The sequence below is a fragment of the Bacillus rossius genome, chromosome 13 (assembly GCF_032445375.1).
Source record: "Bacillus rossius redtenbacheri isolate Brsri chromosome 13, Brsri_v3, whole genome shotgun sequence".
Classification (NCBI taxonomy): domain Eukaryota; kingdom Metazoa; phylum Arthropoda; class Insecta; order Phasmatodea; family Bacillidae; genus Bacillus; species Bacillus rossius.
In genome coordinates, this window is record NC_086340.1 from 14,903,845 (window position 1) to 14,927,824 (window position 23,980).

The 23,980-nt window shown below is 35.8% G+C and overlaps 2 protein-coding genes across 10 annotated transcripts in view; one reads left to right on the plus strand and one right to left on the minus strand.

The window, feature by feature from the left end:
• The window catches only part of LOC134538267 (fatty acid synthase-like), a 124,503-nt gene extending 121,106 nt beyond the window's left edge, over positions 1 to 3,397 (plus strand). The window contains exon 32 of the mRNA XM_063379431.1: positions 2,018 to 3,397. Within this exon, the coding sequence (XP_063235501.1) occupies positions 2,018 to 2,043 (26 nt within the window). The 3' untranslated portion in view covers positions 2,044 to 3,397. The remainder of the gene's footprint in view (positions 1 to 2,017) is intronic.
• LOC134538265 (titin) overlaps positions 1,505 to 23,980 on the minus strand; it is a 358,395-nt gene continuing 335,919 nt past the window's right edge. For 8 of the 9 annotated variants that reach the window (XM_063379416.1, XM_063379425.1, XM_063379423.1 and 5 more), the window contains 9 exons: positions 22,990 to 23,040; positions 18,564 to 18,718; positions 16,935 to 17,237; positions 11,170 to 11,320; positions 9,879 to 9,983; positions 8,981 to 9,175; positions 7,005 to 7,210; positions 4,072 to 4,171; positions 1,505 to 2,212 (listed from right to left, as the gene is read on the minus strand). In XM_063379416.1, coding sequence (XP_063235486.1) covers positions 2,019 to 2,212; positions 4,072 to 4,171; positions 7,005 to 7,210; positions 8,981 to 9,175; positions 9,879 to 9,983; positions 11,170 to 11,320; positions 16,935 to 17,237; positions 18,564 to 18,718; positions 22,990 to 23,040 — 1,460 coding nt within the window. In that variant the 3' untranslated portion in view covers positions 1,505 to 2,018. The remainder of the gene's footprint in view (positions 2,213 to 4,071; positions 4,172 to 7,004; positions 7,211 to 8,980; positions 9,176 to 9,878; positions 9,984 to 11,169; positions 11,321 to 16,934; positions 17,238 to 18,563; positions 18,719 to 22,989; positions 23,041 to 23,980) is intronic. The other variant, XM_063379417.1, reaches the window with a different exon arrangement.

Sequence of the window (23,980 nt, forward strand, 5' to 3'; positions counted from 1 at the left end):
GCATAAGCGCAGTGTTCCATCCTTCTTTGATGCCATTACTATTTGTGGGTTGTAGGGAGAGGTGCTGGGTTCGATAACCCCGTCACGCAGCATTTCACTTATCTGTCTCTGAATAGCATCCTGCCCGCGGAGCCCGTACCCAAACACCTTCTCGTAAGGTGGTTTGTTTGGCACCATGTTCATTAACGGTGGTGCGCCGCAATCGTTCTGCTGCGGCGAAGACCTGGGGCTGGCCCTCCAGCACATGTTTTATCAGATCAGCATATTTCCTGGGCACGTTGTGCCGAAGTTCGTCCAGTTGGATGATTGAATAGCGGGGAGTTGGTTGGGGAGACGGTGGACACCAGACCTTCCAGCGTCCGTGCGTAGTGAGATGGAGTCACCAGGCACCGAACTCTACAGTCACGTCCATCTGCTCAAGCCATGGAGCCCCCAGGATGAGTTCTTCCCGCAGGTCAGGCACCATTAGGACCTCGGTGTGACTGACATGGTCCCTGATGTTGAGTCTTACCTTAGTGGCCGTCGTCGTGCTTGCACTCCACTCCTGGGCAGGGTGTTACCTCGGTACTGGAAACAAGGTGCACCGCAATGTAGGAGTGGCTCGCAGCAGTGTCCACCAGCGCCAGTAGGTCTCGCTCGTTCGTCCGGGGATCCGGAGCGGCTCGGGTCCCTCCGGCCCCAAGCGGACGAGTCTGGGTATCTGTCCGTCCAGGTCGGCAGCTGCCGTCATGGTTGCCAGGGCCGCGACTCCAGGCGCGCTCACTGCACAAACACACTTAAAGCACTTTGTTGCACTGGTGCCAGGACCAGACGCTATGGGCAACAGCAGGCCCAGGGACCATGGGGGACTCGACAGATGTCAGGGTTATTCTCATTTATGCTTGTTATAAGATATGCTTTCATACTGTTAGGGAAATGTAGGTATGTGCTGATCATCAAGTAAATACAGACAATATTACTTCAAATTATATGTTTATTATGAGAAAATTTATTTCAAACCAATTTAAGCAGTCATTACATAAATCTGATGGTTTCCAGTGTTGAAAAGATTTATTTTGCACCTATATTTACGTCTCCACAACTGAAAACCACAAATCTATATGATGACAGTTAATATTCATAAGTTAATAATAATTTTATAATCCAGATTAATTAAAGTAACATTTTTTTTTCTATTCCATTTAAAGGAATGAAGCATGCAAAATTTAAAACATTACAATACGGTTACACCTATACAGTAAGTCATAACAATATATCACAGTATTCTATACAGAATATTTGTCAAACTAACAAACAACATACTTGGGGACTCTTGTGAGGATTCGACATTACCAGCTAATCGTACAGTTCTCAGTATAAAATGTTTCTCTTTGCAGTCACGAAAGGCTCACACACAGTTGGAGCCTTTTCGTAACTTACTCGTTTAAATATAACTACTTTACGAAAAGTAGTAGTCCTATTTTTATTTACATATCAGTCTTGGTCCATATGAGGAGATAAAAACATCTCCATTCAATTAAGGTTTTGTTCCCACTTAAGTACTCGTTGCCTCGTAGCTTTGCCTTGCACAGGGGTTTTTTAGGATCTTAAAATTAGAGGTAGCAAAATACTTTGGGTGGCAACAAGACCTCAAACGTACAACAGATACAAATTGGATACAACATATTGTTCCCAGTTAATATCCAAAGTGTCTCGAAAAGTATACATTGTGTGTATTATTCTACACAGCGTAACAAAAAAACTATTCCTTGTAGAGGCTGCATAGAGCCCGTGCTTCAACAAAAAGTAATACACGTTACGTACCAAAATTCCACGAAAGTATACGTACAAATTACATCAGCTAATGTCATATACCATTCAAAGAATATGTAAATTAAACTTTGAATATATACATTTCATAAAAAAAAAGTGTAACAAAATAAATATAACCTATCTATATCCCGTAAGTTTCATTTTTTTTACATTTAATTTCGTTGATAAAAAAAACTGACTAGAGTGGAAATTTTTTTCTTCGCAGATTACTTGAAGAGTTGGCGCGCGTAGTACCAGATGCGGAAGAAGTACTCGTCGCGCCTCAGCAGGCAGCCCCGCGCGTAGGAGCGGATGTCGGCGTCCATGTTCGCCTCGCGCATCCACGACGTGGTCGTCTCCGTGCTGAAGCTCAGCGTCGGGGCCGTCGTGTCCAGCTTATCCATCTCCACCAGCTCCATCTCTGCACGCAACACGTTCAAATTGAGTTGACTGAAGGTTTTTAAGGGGGTGCTTCCCATTTCAGGTTAAGATTTTATATTTACAGTAATCACAGATAAACTTGTAGACTTTTTCAATTGTTTAACTTTCACGAAATGAAAAATATATACAGCGCATACTTTTTGCATAATTAGCTGCCAAAGTTACATTTTTAACGTTTTCGGGTTGTACAAACAAGGAGAATTTAATTTATTGAAAAAATGAAACTTTTTAGGTTTAGCTACAATGCCACTGGCTACTTCAAGAAATGGTTTGAATTTCTTTCAGAAAATATTAATTAATTTTATCTGGCATTTCAAAATTCTCAAATTTGTTACGATTTTGACAGCCAAGAAACATGAAATGAGTCTTTTTTATATTTTTCATTTCGTGGAAGTTAAACAATTGAAAATGTCTAAAAGTTGATCAGTGATTAATATAAATATAAAATCATGACCTGAAATGGGAGGCACACCCTTAAGTCTCGTAGACTTGCAGGAGGGGGTTTCGGGTCCATCAGAGCCAAGGAGCAAAATTAAATGGTGTATTTTGAGATAAAATTAAAACACCTCAATACAACAAAAATAACACTGAAATGTAAGTTATGCACCATCAGCACCAAAACCCAACTAAAAACATGAAAAATTACCAACAATTTGAAAAAAAATTAAATTTAAAACATTATATATTTAATAAGGATCTTTAATGTGTGTAAATATTTTTGAACGTGCAGAAGATGTGCAAGAAAAAGAAATCCCTTACTAAGTGTGGCTCAAAACATTATTTTTGAGAATGCTATTACCAATTTTCATTGGAATACCTTTCTTTTTATTTATTGGTAGGGTTCTTAAAACACAAAGTACAGCGAAAGGTCTTTATTCTGGTATTCTATTGTTCGGACATTCTGTAATCCACGCACTTTCAGATTTTTCGGTGGATCTTGGCTGCTGACCTTGGTTGCTGGTATGGGTCTGCATGACCTCGAAAATATTTTGATATTTGACTCAACATTTCAAATTGAATAATTTATTTATTTTAATTACTTGTCACCAATAGATACGCCTACGGAATGTTGGCAACATTCACAAAAAAAATTATTGAAAAACATGTACCTAACTTGTATGTGCCTCACAGATTGTTTATTAAAAAATTTAGATTTATACTGCAACATTAGTCACACTTTTTTTATTTTATTTAACAAATAACTATTCTGATTTGAAATTATTATTAATAATATATTTTATGTATGTAACCTGATCAATTAAACAACTTTAAAACTTTTTATACTTACTGCATTAAGAATATGCATTACCTTTTATTAAATTTTTGTTTATTTTATCTCTTTGTAGGTTTCATGTATAAATTGTTCTCATTTTTACTTTACTGAATTTGAGATCAATTTTTCACAGATGCCTGTGAAGTGTGAAAAAAAATTTCACTGTATTTTAATATTTAATTAGAAATATATGCAATTTGTGTGAATATGGTGTGATTTGATTAAAAATTCTATTCAAATGGAGGGGAGAAAAAAAAACAGTATCCAAAGAAGCCTAGTTCCTAGTTCTTCCAGGTTACATTAACGTCTTTAGTTCGTTCAGAGTTTATTCTTACTGTTGTCAGTTTTAGTTTCAGTGCAGTTCCTCCTGTTTTTTTTTTCTTGTGGGTTATATTCCCATTTTCAAGTTCTCACACTTTGTATTCCAGTTGAAACTATATTTACATTTAATAATTCAGCCAAATCGCTAATCTGGCACGGCCGTGGTTTCAAACATGCTGGATTAAAGACCTTCTACAGTATTGTGTTTTTTTTTAAGTAAAACTGTTGCAAAATTTCTCACTTACCAGTTGCTCGAAGGACGGTGAATGGTTCCTCTGATTCCAGAGGGTCGCTTGAACCAACCTCATTTCGAGCGTAAATGCGTATTAGGTAGTCGTGGTTCTCCTGCAATGAAATGCTGTGATCAGTCCATGGTTCTTTAAACTTCTCCATAGAGAGAAAATTTAACAGATTTCAGCTTTAGTTTCAACAGTACATACTTTAACCAGGATAATATTCTGGGAAGTGTTCCATAATGATAGTGTTACTCCCCCACCCCCCTCAACATATACTTAATAATTTAATTTGTGATTATTGTACTTTCAAAATTAAAAATATTACTTTTACTGAGTCCTTAAAACATACATGAACAACTATGTGATATTTAAGGTGTTTGGACTGGCTATGAATTAGGTCTCAACAGTACCTAAATTTAAAATTTAACTAGATATGGATATTTCTCTTTAAACCAGATGGGGGTTACTTAATTAATTTCTAATAAAAAAGCTTTGCTATTTTGCATTTGAGAAACTTATAAAAGTTTCTGAGTACGTAAGTAGGACCTACTCAGTAACAAATAAAAAATGTGAGTGAGTCTTTCAGTACTCGCCAGTGATATATACTTGACATGATAAATATACAGTAGAACCCTGTTATAATGAATCTGAAGGGAGTAGTTTATATGTTCACTATAGAGGGGAAACTTTATATCTGGGAAAACTTATATATTGGCAATACATACTCAAAAGCATAATCTTAACTACACATAGGCCTAAGCCAAGAAAAGAACGAATGAAAATACTCAAAGCAACAGTTTTATGAGCAAATGCAGATATTATTTTTAATACACTACACATGTACAAACTTTCTATTAATGGTTCTTCGACATCGGCGTATTTTCCTTTTTTCAGGCGTTTAATACTCTGTGACGTATTCGCAGCTTGAGAAAGAAGATTGTTCAGCTTGTTTAATATTGTATTTAATGTGGATGTTGCAATTCCCAGTTCCTTTGATATTAACACGTGCGGGACAGTGGGGTTGGAGTCTACCTTTTTAATAATGTCCACTTTATCTCGCACAGATAATGCCTTACGTTTTTTAACGCGTTTTTCACCCTTTTTTATGTACGTATTTCTTATTGAAGCACATTTGCAGCTTAATAACACGAAATTCTTTTTACCGTCAAAAGTAAATAAACGAAAAATAACAAGTCTGGCGCATCAAAGATCAGTACGTATCATTTAGTATCGCAGTTGCTAAAGCTGGAACGAAAATTTCTTACTTTCTATGGAAAAATTTAGTCCACAGAGTTCTATCTAGTGGTAGTCTTAAAAACCTTACTCGATCAAAATGTCCGAAACGTGAACGATAAAAATGAGACGTAAAAATATTGAATTTGCTGCTATAATGTACATACGTATTTGTGTGGCGGTAATTTATGTTTAATTTTGATAACTTATTAAATGTACACGCGTTCGCCCATTCTTTAACTATGCAGGGAAAACTATTTTTTATTTTCACCAAACTGAGCACCATTTCTGGCTACACGTAGCCTACCGAGGCCACTCGATTACGACTTGTTTATATTATGAACAGTAGACAATGGAGTAGCATATTGGGGAGAAAAACGTTAATGTGATCCAGAATAGACGTTTTGTGAAAATACTTGTAATTATATGAAAATATTTGAGATAAATGTGCATTATGTCGGCAAAATTTGTTCGTGGTACACGGGAAAACGTATCAACATTGACAAAAGTTGTGCGCTATATCCAATAAATTAATACATAACCTCACATCATTTTGCCGGGACCGAGACGGAAATTCACTATAAACGGGAATTCATTATAGGCGGGTTCACTATAAACGGGTTCTACTGTACTTATAAATAAAATATCAAATACATTGTTAGATTGTTTGTACATAAAAAAAAATTATTTAAGAAAGTAAAAATATCAATGGCAATATATGAATATTATTGTTTCAAAAGCATCACATGCTAATAAAGAAATATTTACAGGTTGACATTGTTCATATTAATATCATTACATCTTTGATGAAAACATATTCAAATACATAAAACCACTCCAAAGGTGACTAAACACTCCAAAATATTCAGTTGCACCACAATCTATCAGTATTTCCTAGAAAATTCTCATACTCTTTGCACTCAGGTATACAAAAAATACTGGTTCTTAATCTGTTACGTGTGGAAACGTATTACCATACAATAAATAAAAACAAAAAGCATATTTTTGTATATGAAGTTTTTTAAAGATAAAAAATGCACATTCAGTTATACTAATCATCATACTGAAAACATTTGTTAAAAAAAGTCTATAAGATAAATTATTATTATCATATTTTCGAGGAACTGGCCAATGAGAGAACACAATATTTGTGGATAAAGATTTGAAGAAAAATATTAGCAGAAATAAGGTAAATTAAAATTTCAACAGTGAACCTCTGAAGTTAACTATTTCAATTTTTTTTCATCATACCCATCCTGTTACGATTCCCTAAAACAGTGTATTTTTAACAATTATATAAAAAAATTATAATGTGTTATTATTTGTGAAACAAACATTTATAGGGTTGAAAGTTTCAACACTACAGTTAATATTTTTTCATTTTGTGTTCATTATTTTACTATTGTTGAGATCTAGATTTAAATTCGAGGGGTATATTAGAGATTTGAATTCCATAAAATCAGGATTCGTCGACCCATCACTGATTTACAATCAATGCAATATGCACAGATAAGTGTTTGTAGTTACGGCTACAGTAACTTTAGATTACATTTTGTATCATGGGGTATGAAAATTGTTACGTTAAATAAAATATTTTGGGGGGGGGGGAGAGGGGAGGGGCTGACAAATGTTATTTACTCCTGGGCCCTTGGGTTTCTCTCGATGGTGGTGCCGTTCACATCACATCTACACGCAAGTGCGACAGTCACCTGCAGATCCTTGATCGTGAGCTTCTGCACGCCGGCCTTCACGCGGCCGACCTCCATCCACATGGTCTTCTTGACGTCGCGCATGGCGATGGTGTACCCTTCGAGAGGCGAGCCGCCGTCCGACTCCGGGATCCCCCACTCGATGACGACGGCGTTGTGGCCCACGCTCCTGATCTCGAGGGGAGCCGTGGGTGGGGAGGGAGGGGCTACACACACACACAAACACACACACGTGACATCACCCGTCTGCCTCCGAAGGTAACTTAGCGGGTTTTGAATAATAAACATACATACAAGAATTATTATCTTTACCATTTTCCAGAATTTCATCCTTAAGGAGCGTAAAAAAAAAAGTTAACTTTGTTTTGTATAAACAAAAAATTAATGTACAGTAAACTTCCAAAAGTTCGGCATCCGACATCCCGGAATCTTCGATGATACAGCATTCGCGAGGAATGTACAGACTTTAATCAAACTAAGTGGACTTAAAACAGAAAACCTATAACTTTTAGCTAAGGTTGAAAATGTTTATATGTACCAAAGCTTTAGTAGGAAGTTCTCTGCGCAGCTTGGGATTAGTTGGAAACGTTCGGCGCGATTCGGGATCGCTCAAAAGTGATCTGCGCACTTCTCATTTCAAGTACTCTTTGGGATTAAATTTTGAGATTCGTAATTCGGGAAAATTTGGATTTGACCCATCACTAATAACAATTAATGCAATATGCACAGATCACGTTTACAGTTAAGTGGGATATGAAAATTGTTATGTTAAATACTATGGCATACTAGGAACTAGGTATTCATTGGCAGAATTTTGTTTTGTTTTGGCCTGTGTTTGTTGAAATGTTTATCCCCACGTTCCTGCTAGACAATATTTGCAGCCAAACACTATTTTATAGATGTATTCGCTCTACAACTTAGCATTCAGCGATCGCCGGAGTTACCGCCCGACAATCCGGCATTTTCAGTAATCCGGCAGTAACATGCCGGATTATCGAAAGTAAGCTGTGTCTGAACCTATCACAGGAAGAGGTAATAAATTTTAAAACTGTTATCTATTTCATGTATTATACAAAAAAATTTATCCATCAAATTCTTGTGGCAAACCTACAGAGAACTTACAGAGATATCACAACACACTGGTGTGTTGTGGCTGAGTGGTTATAAACTTTGGTCTAGATAGTTTAAGCAAAACCTCATTAATAAAAAGTAAATACCCTGTTAGTACAAAACTCCCATTAACAAAAAGTATTTTCACAGTTCTTAGAAATTCCGTAGGAGTTATAGTGCTAAGAAATTTGTTTAATACAAAAGTATTGTAAGTAATACAAAGTTATTTTTTGTTCCACGGGTAAACAAATACATGTAGTAAAGGATGGTTAGTACAAATATCCCAGATTAACGTCAAGAAACAATCTGAAGTCTCAACTAAAATAATACTGATGCCTTTGCTTTGGTTCACTGTATGTTCGGAAAAAACAAAAAAAGCTTAAAAATTTTATTCTTCCAGAACGATAATAGTAATAATGTCTTTTTGTAAGTAATTTCTAAACCTTTACTTTATTATTCTGTCTTAAATCCTTAAAGTGTGACACAGCATAAATTTTTATTTTTCAGTATCAGGTATAACATTCTAAAATTGTATTTTAAAATGCTAATGAAAGTACATTTGGTGGGGTATAAAATTGTGTGTGCAAATTTTAACTTTATTTGAATTTGACATAGAAATTAAATAAAAACTTTGGTTAATTTATTTTTATAATTTGATTATAAAAAAATCGTTATTGCAAAGTGACAAAATTATGGTCCCTTCAGGTTTGTATTATCGAGGTTTGACTGTTCTAACTTCCAAAAAAATACTGGTGAAGTTGTAATAATAGGAACATGTTACGAGTAACAACAAATGTCAAGAACAAAACCCTAGCCTGCTCGATAGAGCACTCGACATAAGTAGTGGCAACAAGTGTGGCACATACTTGCGTGCGTTTTCAAACTGATGAGGTCCGTGCACGCGGGCGGGCTCAGCCCGATGGAGTTCTCGGCGAGCGCTTGGAAGAACCACTCCGACTTCTCTTTCAGGTTCGCCACGCAGTACTGCGTCACAGACGGCTCCAGCGTCGCGACCTTGGTCCACTTGTCCGAGGACGACTGTCTCTTCTCAATGATGTAGCCTGAGCGAGAGCACGAATGTGGCAGTCACAGAAGCAGGGCGTGGCGTGCTCTTTGACTATTGTTTGAGAACATCAAGCAACTAGGCTCCCACGTGAAAAATAAAATTTTCAAATATTAAAATGAATAATACATATAGACCGGAAAAATTCGCGAATTCATTTCGCGATAGGCTAAAATACAAATAGTTATACCTCAGTGCTGCCTCTGTTATTGGCTCACAACTCACCTGGATGACTCTGGGCCAATGAGAAACACCCGACCGAAGCTTTATCGAATCACAGGCTGCTACGTTGGGACGTTTCACAAGACAGCAGCCAATGAGTGGGTGGCATTTGACAGAGTGTACGTAGAACTATGGAGTTCATCCTGCAGGTCATTGAACCCACAAATTTTTCCGGTCCCTAATAATACAGTATTTCCCCGAAAATAATGTGACACTGAATATTTTAGTATCATATTTGTTGAATAGTACACTATTGTTATGAATAAAGACAATGTATAGAAAAAATAAAAACAATAACACAGAAATCTCTAGTTTTGAAAATGAATTTGACCTAAAGATAAAATTATGAAACCTTGCCCCTAGCCATTGCCTGTGTCAATGTGTGTTGCTCTCTGTAACGATGTTGCTACCAACGAGGCTCAGTGGGCAGGAGATGAATGACGGGGGGGACGGGAGGAGGAATGCTATCGGCCAATCACCTGTGAGCTCTGTTCCTCCTGTGCTGGACGGCGGACCCCACTGCAGCGTAACGCTCTTGCTGGTGATGTCGATTATGGTGAAGTTGGTCGGTGGCGATGGCGCACCTGCAAGAAAAAAAAACTCATACAACTGCTACCCTCCTGCAGTTGGCACCACTGGCAAGGGCTGGCGTTCCCTTCCCGTCTAGCGCTACCAGATATCCTCTTATTACCAGGACATGTCCTCTTTTCGCAGTCTCGTAAACAATCCGGCCATGTTTTCCAAGCAACTACGAACACTCTGTTTTTTAAAAGAAGTGAAAGAAAAATATATGTAAAAAATGTCCAAAACTAATTTTATGGGAGTGATTTAATTATGACGGATGTGAATAAAATGCATTTAAGTTTCTGTTGATTAAGAACATGACTATAATTTTTATTTTAATGTCACTTTATTTTCTGCATCGTACACATCAATAAACACTTTATATAAAAGTAATTAACATAAAAATGTTCTCTCTCTTCTTTTTTATTGTCTGTTGTTTTTAAGTTTTTTTATATGCTACTCATCTGGTAAATCTATTTCTGTTAGCATGTATGAAAAAAGGTTAGTTAGATGTGTCTAGAGCTGTTAAGTTTTCTATGTATTTTATTCCATCCAATGGGATAAAATTTAGGGCTTTATTCACTATACAGTTTAAGTGAAATGAATTCAAAACAAAAAAGAAAATCCATCAGTCTTGGTTGATTACCTTTTGTTTCAGTCGACTATATTAGAATCTTAGTAATTCATGTACTGAGCCATAATCTTTAATTAGATCAATATGAATAAAAAAAATTGAATAATGAAATGAAAGGAAGGACAAATGAGTAACCCGGAGGTACAGGACATCATGTCATTAAAATTGTAACTTCTTATAAGAAAAGTTTTCGATTTACTAAAACTTTTTTTTTGCTAGTAGTAGAAATAGCTTTTTGTAACTTTAACATACTATTCCTAAACTTCTTTATTAGACAAAAATAGCATTTTCAAAATGATAATTTAATATTTTCACTATGTTTATTTTTGGAAAGTGTTGTAGGCATGTGTGTATAAAAATTGCACTTCAGATAAAAATATACATAATTTAAATGGTGCCAAGTATTCATAAAAGAACTAACATGGTGCTCTTTACTTCATGGGATTTCGCTGTTCAAGCCAAAAATTATACAAAACACTAAAAAGATTCAGTATATTTAAAAACTCTCAGATCACGCAGGTAATGTTCTGCACCTCTGGGAAGTGACAGCGAGCTGTGCCAAGTATACGTACTTATCCTCTTGCCAGCAGTGATGGGGTCTTCTGGCGCGAACGGAGGGCTGCAGCCGATCTCGTTCCTCGCCGTCACGCGTATGTGGTACGACACGTTGGTCTTGAGACCCGTGACCTCCATCTGCAGGCGCTGGGACGACGTCGACCCGACCTGCCGCGGGGAACACAGTCAGCGATCAAGGGCCCTCGACTCCCACCGAGGGCCATCCGAGTTTGATTCTCGATGGATAGAGATTAAGATCTTGGTGTTGTTTTTATTTTTACAAATTATGGTTTTTAATACTTATTCAAAAAAAAAGAAGTGTAATATTTAGGGACACCTGTATTTCGCGAATACATTTCGTGTCAAGGTATTTCACAAAATACTGTAGCTTTTCTCCTGTGGTTATTGGCTGAGGTCGGTGAGAGGTGTCGTCCTGCTCTTGACGGGGCCAATGAGAATGTCGTACTGCTGCACCCTCACAATTTGCCATGACTCTTAGAAAAAGCTACAGTGTTTCGTGAAATACCTTGACATGAAATGAAGTCACGAAATACAGGTGTCCCTAGTAATGTTTATATGCTGCATTTTAACAATAAAATAATCTGTAGTAAATTTGTCTAAAATGTCCACATTCAGAACAATAAAAATGAATAGGCAAGCATTTATAACTTGAAAGAGATTCAACAAGAGATGCAGGATCAAAATAATTTTAATTTTTTTTTTGGTCCATGCACTTTGGTACAAACGTTTTAGCATTTCGGTGCTACATTTTGGCTTTATACGGTGACTTGACATGCTGTTCCGGTGTTATTTAGGTTTTATCGCAATTCACCATATAGACTTGAATCTACCGATGGGGCCATAGGCGTGCGCAGGACTTCAGTATTGGTGGTGCCAGATTACACAACAGCCCTGTCATTCACAGACCCCGAGCCTAAAGCGGGGGTCCGGGGGTACTCCCCCGGAAAAATTTGGATTTGAAAGCGCAAAATGGTGCTATTTAAGGTGTTTCCGAACAAAAACATTAAATACACAGATGTAAAAATGTTAACATTTTTTATGACAAATTATGGCTTTGAACGTTATAATCACCAGGAAAACTACTAAACTATTCACAGTTTTAAGCTTTGTTGAGCCATAAAGTAAATTGCACAAATTGTTTGCATGGAATTCATGCTGGTGGCTTTGAAAAACCGTACTTATATGTTTTCTGAAGATGCCAAATAAATGCTAGATAAAACATTCTCAAATGTTAAGTTTTAAAATCAACAAATGAAGGGAGTTTTTGTAACATACCTAAAATATGTAAAATATTGTTATCTTTATTTAAAAGATTTGTGCAATGGGAGTGCATGACTTGATGTAAGTTTTTGGACATACGCCATTGCTAAGAACGTTTTCTGTTGAAGAAAAACTAATAAATAAAATAAATAAAAATACACAAGAAAGACAAAAAACACACAAAATTAAGCAAACAATTGCTGTTGTCAACAAGAATATAAACACCACAAAATATTCCGAAACAGAAATATGGTCAACAAACAAAGAAAAAAGTACTAAGTGAACAAAAAACACACAAATGATGACAACACAAAAATATTGAAACCAAAATAATTCAGCACAACAGTTGAAACGAGACAAAAACACGACAAAACGAAAAGACAAAAAAAAAAAAACACAATAGTTTTACCTAAACAGAAACAAGCGACGTTTCGGGAACTGCTATCTGCTCCCGTCCTCAGGCAGAGACTCACCTGAGTCGCACCTGTGTTTCCGTACCATGTGCGTCTCTGCCTGAGGACGGGAGCAGATAGCAGTTCCCGAAACGTCGCTTGTTTCTGTTTAGGTAAAACTATTGTTTTTTTTTTGTCTTTTCGTTTTGTCGTGTTTTTGTCTCGTTTCAACTGTTGTGCTGAATTATTTTGGTTTCAATATTTTTGTGTTGTCATCATTTGTGTGTTTTTTGTTCACTTAGTACTTTTTTCTTTGTTTGTTGACCATATTTCTGTTTCGGAATATTTTGTGGTGTTTATATTCTTGTTGACAACAGCAATTGTTTGCTTAATTTTGTGTGTTTTTTGTCTTTCTAGTGTATTTTTATTTATTTTATTTATTAGTTTTTCTTCAACAGAAAACGTTCTTAGCAATGGCGTTTGTCCAAAAACTTACATCAAGTCATGTAAAATATTAAAATAATAAAAATACACAAATAAGAGTGGGCAAAAGTTTTAACTTTTGGAATACAACAAAAATGTTTTGTCGGCGACTGCATATAAGTCATCGAGTAAGCCTATCTTTTTAACTAACTAAACTCTCTCTCTTTTTTTAAATAAACCCCGGGCGGACGGCGGCTATTATTTCGTGCGCCTGCCGAGTGGAGTGAACAGTGGACACCGAGCGCGCATTCTATGTAATTCGAGGAGAACTATGAGAAGTATTTACATTTCAGAAGTTTCGTAGCCGCGGCCCGCGTGTACAACACAAGTAATTGCAACTGGCTTGTTTCCGTGTGTATAGTTGGTTCGATTGATAATTGATATACTGATAGTGTTATGAGCACATATCTGTAACTCGACACGATTGGAAAACATATTTTTTTTGGAAATAATACGGTTTTTTGTAAGTATGTATTATTTCTGCTTGTAAAAAAAATAACGTTAATGTTAACCCTAATGGTGGTGCCAAGGCACCTGTGGCACCTACCGTGCGCACGCCTATGGATGGGGCAATAGCCTGGTTTTTCTGAAAGCGGGGAAGTCAGCGTGACTGACATTGCTGTGAGCCAGTGAGCTTCATCTCTTTGCCCTCCACCACCTTAACCGACTTCAAACAGAGCGAGGTGTCGCAGTTTTAAGTCACTGGGCTCACATTCCAGAGGATGCACGTTCGAGTCCCGATCATGTCATCCTGATTTCGGTTTTCCGTTGTTTTCCTGAAGTTATTCCAGAAAAATTCAGAGGTGGTGTTTTACAATAGGCCATGGCCAATTTATAGGGACATGATTACATGGTGAGATGCTATAGAGCCAAAATAACACTGAAAAGCTTGTTAATATACCATATATGTAACACCGAAATTCAAAATAAAATCATGAAATTAATCAGAATATTGAACCAAAATTCAGCTCACTTTACAAATACATAATCTTTTAATACATAAAATTCAATGGCTGTAAATTATTTAGCAGAATTAAGTACCAAAATGTATGTACTAAATAGATTGGAATTTTTTTTTTATATTGCAAATGTATTAGTAACTTATTGTTATATTATGACATTTGTACAGTTTTCAAACACGCATATACTTCTTGATTTATTTGCATTGTTCCCAGTAGTTTGACATGCTTATTACAAATTATTATACTGTAAAAGTGCATCATTAGAGATGGTGATTTATAGCATTTAAAATAATGACATTTAGCATTTTGAATTTGAAATTTAGCTTTTGTAGCATTTAAAAAACACAATTTAGCCAATTCTCTCATTTTAATTACTGAAGAAAAGTATATTTTTAAAAAAGAAACCGTTGCTTGCCGTTTTACCGACTTTTTTCCATCAACAGACTTCTTGGTGAATCTTTTTTTTTTTTTTTTTTTTTTGCAGTCTGATGTCCCTCAGATTTAATGTGCTTTTCAAGTAAATCTTTTTTTTTCCCTTCCAGATGGCGATTACATAAATTAAAATTGTGCATTAAAATATTCGTATCACTTTCCTATAACTGTTCACTTTTGTATTCATTTATGCGATTGCGAATGGAAATGACGTTTCGTCCCATTTTTACCACGAGAAATAACAGTATACAACACATTCACGAGTATGCACGTATTTGTAAACTCACCATCTTCCACAGACTACACAAGAACGCGGCTTTCACGTGAAACACAGCCAGAAAATGGGACTTACATTTGTTAGCGCAACTAAGTAGAGATGTCGCAATATGGTGGCCTAAAAACTTGTACTCTGCAAGATGACGGACAATCTTCCAGCTAGTTGTTCTTTGCTTTGTTTACAATCGCGAGGCACGGATGGCCATTCTACATTCAATATTTACGAACAATAGTAGTTGTGAATGACGTGATAATAAGATACTTGTGATGAATACGCCATAAAATGATGGTTTCTTTTGATACTGAACTGAAACAAAATACAATCGGTAAATAAATTGTGTAGAGTGAAGACGAATCTACGTTTTTTACCTTGATTTCGCATTTATCTCGGAATAGTCTAGATTTAGCATTTTATAGCGGAAAAAATATAATTTAGCATATTTTAGCATCTATTTAGCAAAAACTAAAAATCACCATCCCTATGCATCATGTATCAGTCAAAATGATACTGTTGTGTTAAAGTATGTATCATCAGACCAGTAAATGTCATATTTGTTGAAATGCAAAGTATTACGAGGCATGAGTAGGGGCATGCACTTTTCGCGAAATTATTCCGAGACTAGCTGAGAGTTAAAACACTGTAGCATTGTCTGTGTTTCGTGATTGGGCGAGTTCCTTTCAGGTACATGTCTACTGTCAGTTCAACCAATCGCAGTAATCCAATACGGAAGCAAACTAGTCCTGAGTGGCTCGGTCAAATATATCAACGACTTCTCTCGCAGACGGCCGCCAATCACAAGGAGGAAACCGCTGATGTGGATATACCATGTTACAGTATAATAGGCGTTCAGATATTTTCGCGAAAAATGCCTGCCCCTAGGCATGAGATACATGAGGTACAGAAGTAAGAGGCACAAAGTGCATGAGACACAGTAGTAAGAGGCACAAGGTGCATGAGGTACAGAAGTAAGAGGCACAAAGTGCATGAGACACAGTAGTTAGAAGCATGAGATACACAAGGTACAGTAGTAAGAGGCACAAAGTGCATGAGACACAGTAGTTAGAGGCATGAGATACATGAGGTACAGTAGTAAGAGGCACAAAGTGCATGAGACACAGTAGTTAGAGGCACAAGGTGCATGAGGTACAGAAGTAAGAGGCACAAAGTGCATGAGACACAGTAGTTAGAGGCATGAGATACATGAGGTACAGTAGTAAGAGGCACAAAGTGCATGAGACACAGTAGTTAGAGGCACGAGATGCATGAGGTACAGAAGTAAGAGGCACAAAGTGCATGAGACACAGTAGTTAGAGGCATGAGATACATGAGGTACAGAAGTAAGAGGCACAAAGTGCATGAGACACAGTAGTTAGAGGCATGAGATACATGAGGTACAGTAGTAAGAGGCACAAAGTGCATGAGACACAGTAGTTAGAGGCATGAGATACATGAGGTACAGTAGTAAGAGGCACAAAGTGCATGAGACACAGTAGTTAGAGGCACAAGGTGCATGAGGTACAGAAGTAAGAGGCACAAAGTGCATGAGACACAGTAGTAAGAGGCACAAGGTGCATGAGGTACAGAAGTAAGAGGCACAAAGTGCATGAGACACAGTAGTTAGAGACATGAGATACATGAGGTACAGAAGTAAGAGGCACAAAGTGCATGAGACACAGTAGTTAGAGGCATGAGATACATAGGTACAGTAGTAAGAGGCACAAGGTGCATGAGGCACAATGTACATGAGGCACAGTAGTAAGAGGCACAAGGTGAATGAGGCACAGTAGTAAGAGGTTCAAGGTGCATGAGGCACAGTAGCAAGAGGCAAAAGGTGCATGATGCACAGTGGTAAGAGGCACAAGGTGAATGAGGCACAGTAGTAAGAGGCACAAACTGCATGAGGCACAGTAGCAAGAGGGACTAGGTGCATGAGGCACAAGGCGTGCGCGACCCACCTTCTGCCAGGCCTTCTTGCCGACCTCCCGCCGCTCCACGACGTACTCCACGACCGGGGAGCCCCCGTCGGACTCTGGCGGATGCCACGAGACGCAGAACGATGTCGGGGTCATGCCCGACACGCCCAGCGGTCCGCGCGGTGGCGACGGCTTGTCGTAGTGGCTCCTGATGGTCACCGTGTCGCTCTCCAGCGCCTCCGACACCCCCACCGGGTTCTCCGCCGTCACCCGGAACATGTACTCCGAGTCCTCGCGCAGCTTCTGCACGCAGTACGACGAGACATCCTTCTCCACGTCCGCCACCTGCCACACGCAACAACACGGCGCTAGTGCTCCGCTCCGTTCCCGGTGGGTCGAACGCCGCCGCTTTTTAGGCTACAAACCAGAGCAAGAGCAACACGGAAGCCCCTCATAAACATTCTAGAGATCCATTAAGGAATATCATACCCTGTGACAGTCCTATGGGAGGAGCAATGGGGGCTATTTCCCCCCCCCCCCCACCCCCCAAAATCACTACTCCTACGTAACTCTCATAAAACTAAAAAGTAAAAACTGAAAAAAAAAAAAAAAAATCAGTTCTCCAGCCCAAACCTGACCTATAAAACTGGTTAATTTTTTAAAAATTAAATGAATTTATTAATTTTTGTGCTACTGTGCTTTTTTTAAACAGTAGTTCGTATCTTAAAGAAAAAAAAATTATATATATATATTTTTTTACAATGTCATTTCAAGATGGTAAAATGGAATTTACAGGGCTTTTATTTTCCTAAATTTTGGACTCCCATTTAAACAAAACAAAAAGGTAAATCACGTCATCCACCCCTCCCTTAGTTGGAAGCCAAGTCCACCCTTAATTATATAATTATACCCTGCCATCTTTAACCTAAAAAAATTGGCTTTTTCTTGCATATTCGTAGAAGAAAGCATGAATTTTAATATCTTTATGATTAGTAGGGAATAAATGTTTGAGTAGTAAAGTGGCTTAATTATAGGCAGTAACTTAAAAATTATTAATAAGTGAAATGAACTCTTTTATAAATGGTATTGTTCATTAAATTAATTAATAATTATTATGTGTATAATATGTATTATTTGGATTTATGGCTCAACAACCCCAAAAACTAGCTCTGGATCCTTGTTGAAGACAATATATGTGGCGTAATGCAACTATAATGTAAACTACAGTCGGCCCTAGTGAAATCATTAGTGAATTACTACCATTGGTTACATGCTTGAGCCTGTTTGTCAATACCAGATGATAATAGCAAAAAATAAACTATTAATGCCTCTTTTTTTGCCGATGATAATGATAAATATTTTTGAATAGGGACTGTAACAAAAAATTAAATGACACATTAAAGTTTTCCCAAGATATATAAAGTGGACTGTATCTTTGGATCAGACATACACCTGGATAATTTACAGTATTGAGATGATGCAACTCTAATGACCTTGATAAAGGTAAAATTATCCACATATTTGTTAGCCTGGCATTCCTTCGTGTACCCCCACAATATATAACCATGAACGCCAGCTAAATTAAAAAAAAAAATAAACAAAAAAAAAATTAGAAATATCAAAAGTTAACTGTGAGAGGAAACTTTGTATGAAATTGAACTGTTAGCTCACCTTCATCCACACCATTTTCTCCACATCACATTTCTCAACCGAGTATTTGGAGAGCTCCAATCCACCATCATCCGCTGGAGGTTTCCATTCAATGGTTACAGATTCACTGCGGATATCCTTGACGATGAGTGGCCCTTCAGGCTTGCTGGGTTTGTCTGTAAGGTACAGCCAGACTTAGCATTGCTGTCGTGATGAAACATCATTTAATGTCATAACACTATAAAAACTAAAAGTCACAGTGATACTTTATTCTTTTTTACTAACAATATGTTAGAGAAGTTAAACAATTTTGACAAACCCAAGAAATATCCCAAAAGAACTGGGTCAAGTTATCACTTAAAACATAATATTTTAACCATCATTAACAAACAATAACTTTAAAGTTTAAAAACATTTTTTAATCAAATTTATTGTTCTGAAAGCAATGCGAGAAATGTAACACAGAATGATAAGTTTTTGTCTACTCCAAATGTTAGATATCTGCTTCTTTTGTTTTTTTAAACACGTAATAATCAACTAAATTGACTTGAAAAGAATTAGCTATTTATGAGCTGAATCTTCTGTTCAATAGCACAGATTTTTAAATTCAAAATTTAAAGTCATCCAAAATACTAAGTACCTACCCAAAAATACCCAAAACTAAATAAACAACAATGATTATATAAAAAAAAATAAAGACAACTCTGATTTCAAGATGTCCGCAAGATGGCTTTGGATATAACATAAAACAGTTTTAATACAAGACTTTCTTGAACAGACAAACTCGTACATAAAATGAATTTTAATACAATAAACCTTGAATGAATACAAACTTTCTTCTTTGAATAACAATGTTCTCAAATAAAAAATACCTCAAATTTCAGATGACATCAAATATAAAGTGATGTTGAATAGAAAACACTACCTGAAACAGACGTTGACTCTAAGTGAATTACATATTAGTATTGGGCTCTGGTTTTCACAATGTATATTTTAATGTTCAGTGGTTACAAATTTTTTCATTGTTCAGATTATGTAATTTTTTAATGTGCAGTAATAATTTTTAAACCTTCCTTGATGGTAGTATATTCTTTTCTTTTCTTTCTGCATGGATTAATATATTCACTATCAGCTACCCTGAATAGAGTTCAAATAAAATCAAGTATTGATCTGAGAATCTAGAAGAGTTTGCCCAAGAAATCAAACTGATAAATTATTGGTTTATATACCTGCGATAACTTCATACATCTTAATATGTTTTTGTAATTGTAGATTTAAATGCAACGATTCAAATACGTATTCTATAATCCTACTTTGTATTTGAAAATCCAATATTAAATTATTAACATTCAAGCAGTATTAAAAATAAATTAAGAAAATTACAAAACATGTTACAAAAAATTATTAGTTTGTAATGTACTCAGATCTCAATATTTAAAATGAAATATTAGACGTCCAAAAATAGAATTCAATTTATTAAGTCTGAAACTAAAGTTCAGAGCTTTGACTGTTACAGAAGTTTTAACTTTCTTTACTAATAATTACTTAAATCCACTTATTTAGACATGTATTTGTTAGTTTTTAGTTATGTACTTCAGATTATTTTTAGTCGTAATGAATAAAAAAAAAATTAATTTGCTATGGACACATAACGTTTGAAATTACAGTTGACAAAAGGGCTTCATATATTTAAATGGATAGTACATGGTATGATGTGTTTCTGTAACATAAAAGAGTGGGTAAAGTGAATATCAGAGTAGGTGAGGTGTAGTTTCATGCATGCGGAAAAAAATACAGTAAAGGTGTTTGGAAAACGTACCAATTGTTTGTGCTCATGAGGTACCGGTTACTATCATTTCTCATGCAATGAATATTGTAAGAAATAACAACATATAGAGTTAAGATTGTGAAGGTTGTGCTCAAGAGTAGGTTTTTTTTTTCTTCTGGTGTAGGTGAGTCTCTTTTTAAAAGTAGCAACAAAGAACGTTTACAAAAATTCTCTTTCATCTTTTCCAGTGGTCATACATGACTTCACGCTTTGTTAAAACTACCTGTGAACATAGAGTGTAAAGTGCACTAATTTTGAATGAGTAGACAGAATTGTATTACGCAAAAAAAAAATTCTGCATCAAGATATTTCTCAAAAACCACAATAGCTTTTTCTTAAGCTTATGATGAATCAATGACATTCACTGATACAGCAGCCACATTCTCATTGGTCACGGGAGTGCACCTCTTTCTAACCAAAGCTGCTAATGATACACAGTATAAAAGTCTAATGAACATTCTAATTTTACTGTGAATACCGATGTGTCTACGAATGATTCCTACTGTTTGCCAATCAAAATCGTGCACACACTAAAGAAAGGATGGTACTTTAATCACGTGGTTTCAGATTTTGACATGATACCTCCTTTCCCCTTCCTTCATCCCAACACAATCTTTTTCCAAGGGCATTTCGGTCTATATGAAGTAGATGGTGAAGCATGGCACAAGATAGTGCAAAGTAGCCAAAGGGTCTGAATGATGGAGGCTTGCAAATGTTCTATGAATTCGGTCAAGATTATGTGGTTTTATATTTTGGCTAAATTTTTTTTTTAATTCTTTTGATTCATAAACACACCATATGTTATTAAATAAATATAACACAAAATTTCAACCTTTATATAGGTACTAATACAATACTTCTGCAATATATTAATTTTTAATTAGCATGTTTCACTACTCGTAATAATATAAATAAATTTGTAAGTATTTGTATGTTTGAAACTTGTACCAATGTCATAATGTAAAAATAAGTTACTAAAAACAGTTGAAAATAAAAAAAAAACAATGAAGAGATTTTTCAATCTATTTACTACATACTTTTCGTAAAAATTTCCTGCTACATAAATTACATTAATTTAATTAACTAATTTTTATTGCTAATGCTGATTAGTTTTATGATTTTAGTTGCATTTTGGTGCTAAATGGTGTATTAACTTGCATTTATGTGTTATACGGTGTACTGACACTTTTCGGTGCTATTTAGGGTTTATCGCAATTCACCATATAATCTTGTCCTTATCTATGAGGAAACAGACAAATGGGGAAAAGAGGAAGTAGATCAATATCTGCAATGTTGCTACCTGAAGCAATCTCACATCTATTATATGCTTTGCCAATGATTACCCGACAAACTAATTAATGCCTTCTACACCCTCTGCTGACTGGCATTTTTTTTTATTTCAGCTTGAAGTCATGTATAATGAAGTGAAAGATAGGAAGGGAATTTCCTCACATCTGAGTTTTTAGTTGTAACAGCATCAATTGCTGGAAGTGTTTCTACTTTCTATATATTTGTTTTAGAATGATTTTTGTGGATACCATTCACTCATTTTGTAAAACTAATGTACGTATTTTTTTTGTTGCTATTTTTAATCATTTAAGGTGGTGTCTCACACAATGTTGAGTTTTTGTTATGTTCTCGTAATCACTACTAGTTAAGGGCCATGTCTAGGTACATGCATATTTTGTGACAAGATTTAGAGACTATTCGAAAGTTAAAACACTGTAGCATTGTCTGTGTTTCGTGATTGGGTGATTTTCTTTCAGGTATATGTCGATTGGTACAACACCATTCACAGTAATTCAGTGTGGAAGCAAACGCGTTCTGAATGTCCTGGCCGAATAAGGCAACGACTTATTTCACAGATGGCCGCCAATCATAAGGGAAGAAACCACTGGTGCGGGTATACCTTGTTGCAGTCTAATAGGCGTTACAGATTTTTTGGCGAAAAATGCCTGCCCCAAGCTATATATATATCTGTAAATTAAACACTATGTCTAAATTGCATTTGTTGTTCTGTTAAAAATATTTTGCGCTGCTATTTCCTAAGTGTTATATAATGGGTGTAAAATGTTATGCAAGAGTTTACACCCATTATAATACACTTAGGAAATATCTGTGCACAATATTTGTAACAGAACAATAAAAGCAAACTTTGTAAAGTGTTAAATTTATAGAAATACCCCTTAACCAGTAGTAATGATGAAAAAATGAAAAATCAACATGCCGTGTGTGTGACCCCACCTTAAGGATAAACAATTTACAATTTCATTAATGTAAAATTTTTTCATAATTTTGAATTTCACAGATAGGCCAAATTTCTAAAAGTGAAGTTATTGTCCTTTATGTTTAATAGAAAATTTATACTTTCAAGACATTCTAGGAAAAAATATTACAAACAAGTTCACAAAAAAATTTAAATTACACTGTAAATAGTTTTCTGTGTGAATAACATCACTGTTTAGTGAGGAAATGAGGAAATATTTCTTCTATTTGCATATAAAAGTTTAACTGTTAAGTACAATTTGTATGTGTGTACACATGTTTTATTTGTTTAATGTTAATATATTCCAGTGCAAGGTAACACTCTCAAACCACATATACTGTCTAAGTATTTACCAATCACTTCATCTGTTGGAGATGTTGATTTCCTGCGACGTTCTGAGTCATCTGTATGGAAATGTTGGGGAAAATGTGCCATTACTTAAATTCACAGTTTTGTGCAACATTTTAACTTTTGAGTCCATAGTTTAGTTTCAGATGTAAAGAAATATATTTTCAAAGAAAATTTCTCAGTATCACAGTGAAGCTATGAAAGTCATAGCAACATTAGTTTTTAATCTTGAAATATTTATATCTCTATGTTTAAGGTTTGTTTCAGTAAAAAAAATCAAACTAAACAGTGTACTGAAGTAAGTAGACTAGTAAGCAATGTTTTTCTTCTTCTAAATGTCAATATCACGATTCAAAGAGTATTAAAAAGATCCGTTGCCTCAGTGGTGCCAACCTCCACAGCATGGTCGGATGCACGCCAGCTTTTGGTGTGAGATTTATGGGTTCGAGTCCCATGTATAACAGGGAGTCAATTTGTGGTGACATATAGATTTAATAACAATTTTCTAAACATAATATGTATATAAGTACATAATATATATGTCAATAACAAGTCAATTAAAGTTTGATGGTTAGCTTGTTGGAAATTAAATTAGTATCAACAAATTAATAATAATAATAATAATAATAATAATAATAATAATAATAATAATAGGTAACAGCTTCTGGCTGCTAAGCCAAAGGTCCAAAGTTATATTCCCGGCTGGGTTGGAGATTTATCACTTGTGAAAAATTGCCTTCTTGGGTTAAAAACTGGGTGCTGTGCTAGGTTGTTCATCCCATTAGCATTACCATGTAACTAATGACCGCAATCTACAGGCAGAACACTCTCACACTGCCCTTTATGTAAGCCCCTCCTCGTGGGTATACCACTATCTCAAAAAAAAAAAAAATCTTCATTGATTTTGAAAATCAACTTACGGAACAAAAATATTGTTAGAACAAAGATGACTACGACAAAGATAAAACACTAACACCATCTTAGATTTTACAGTGT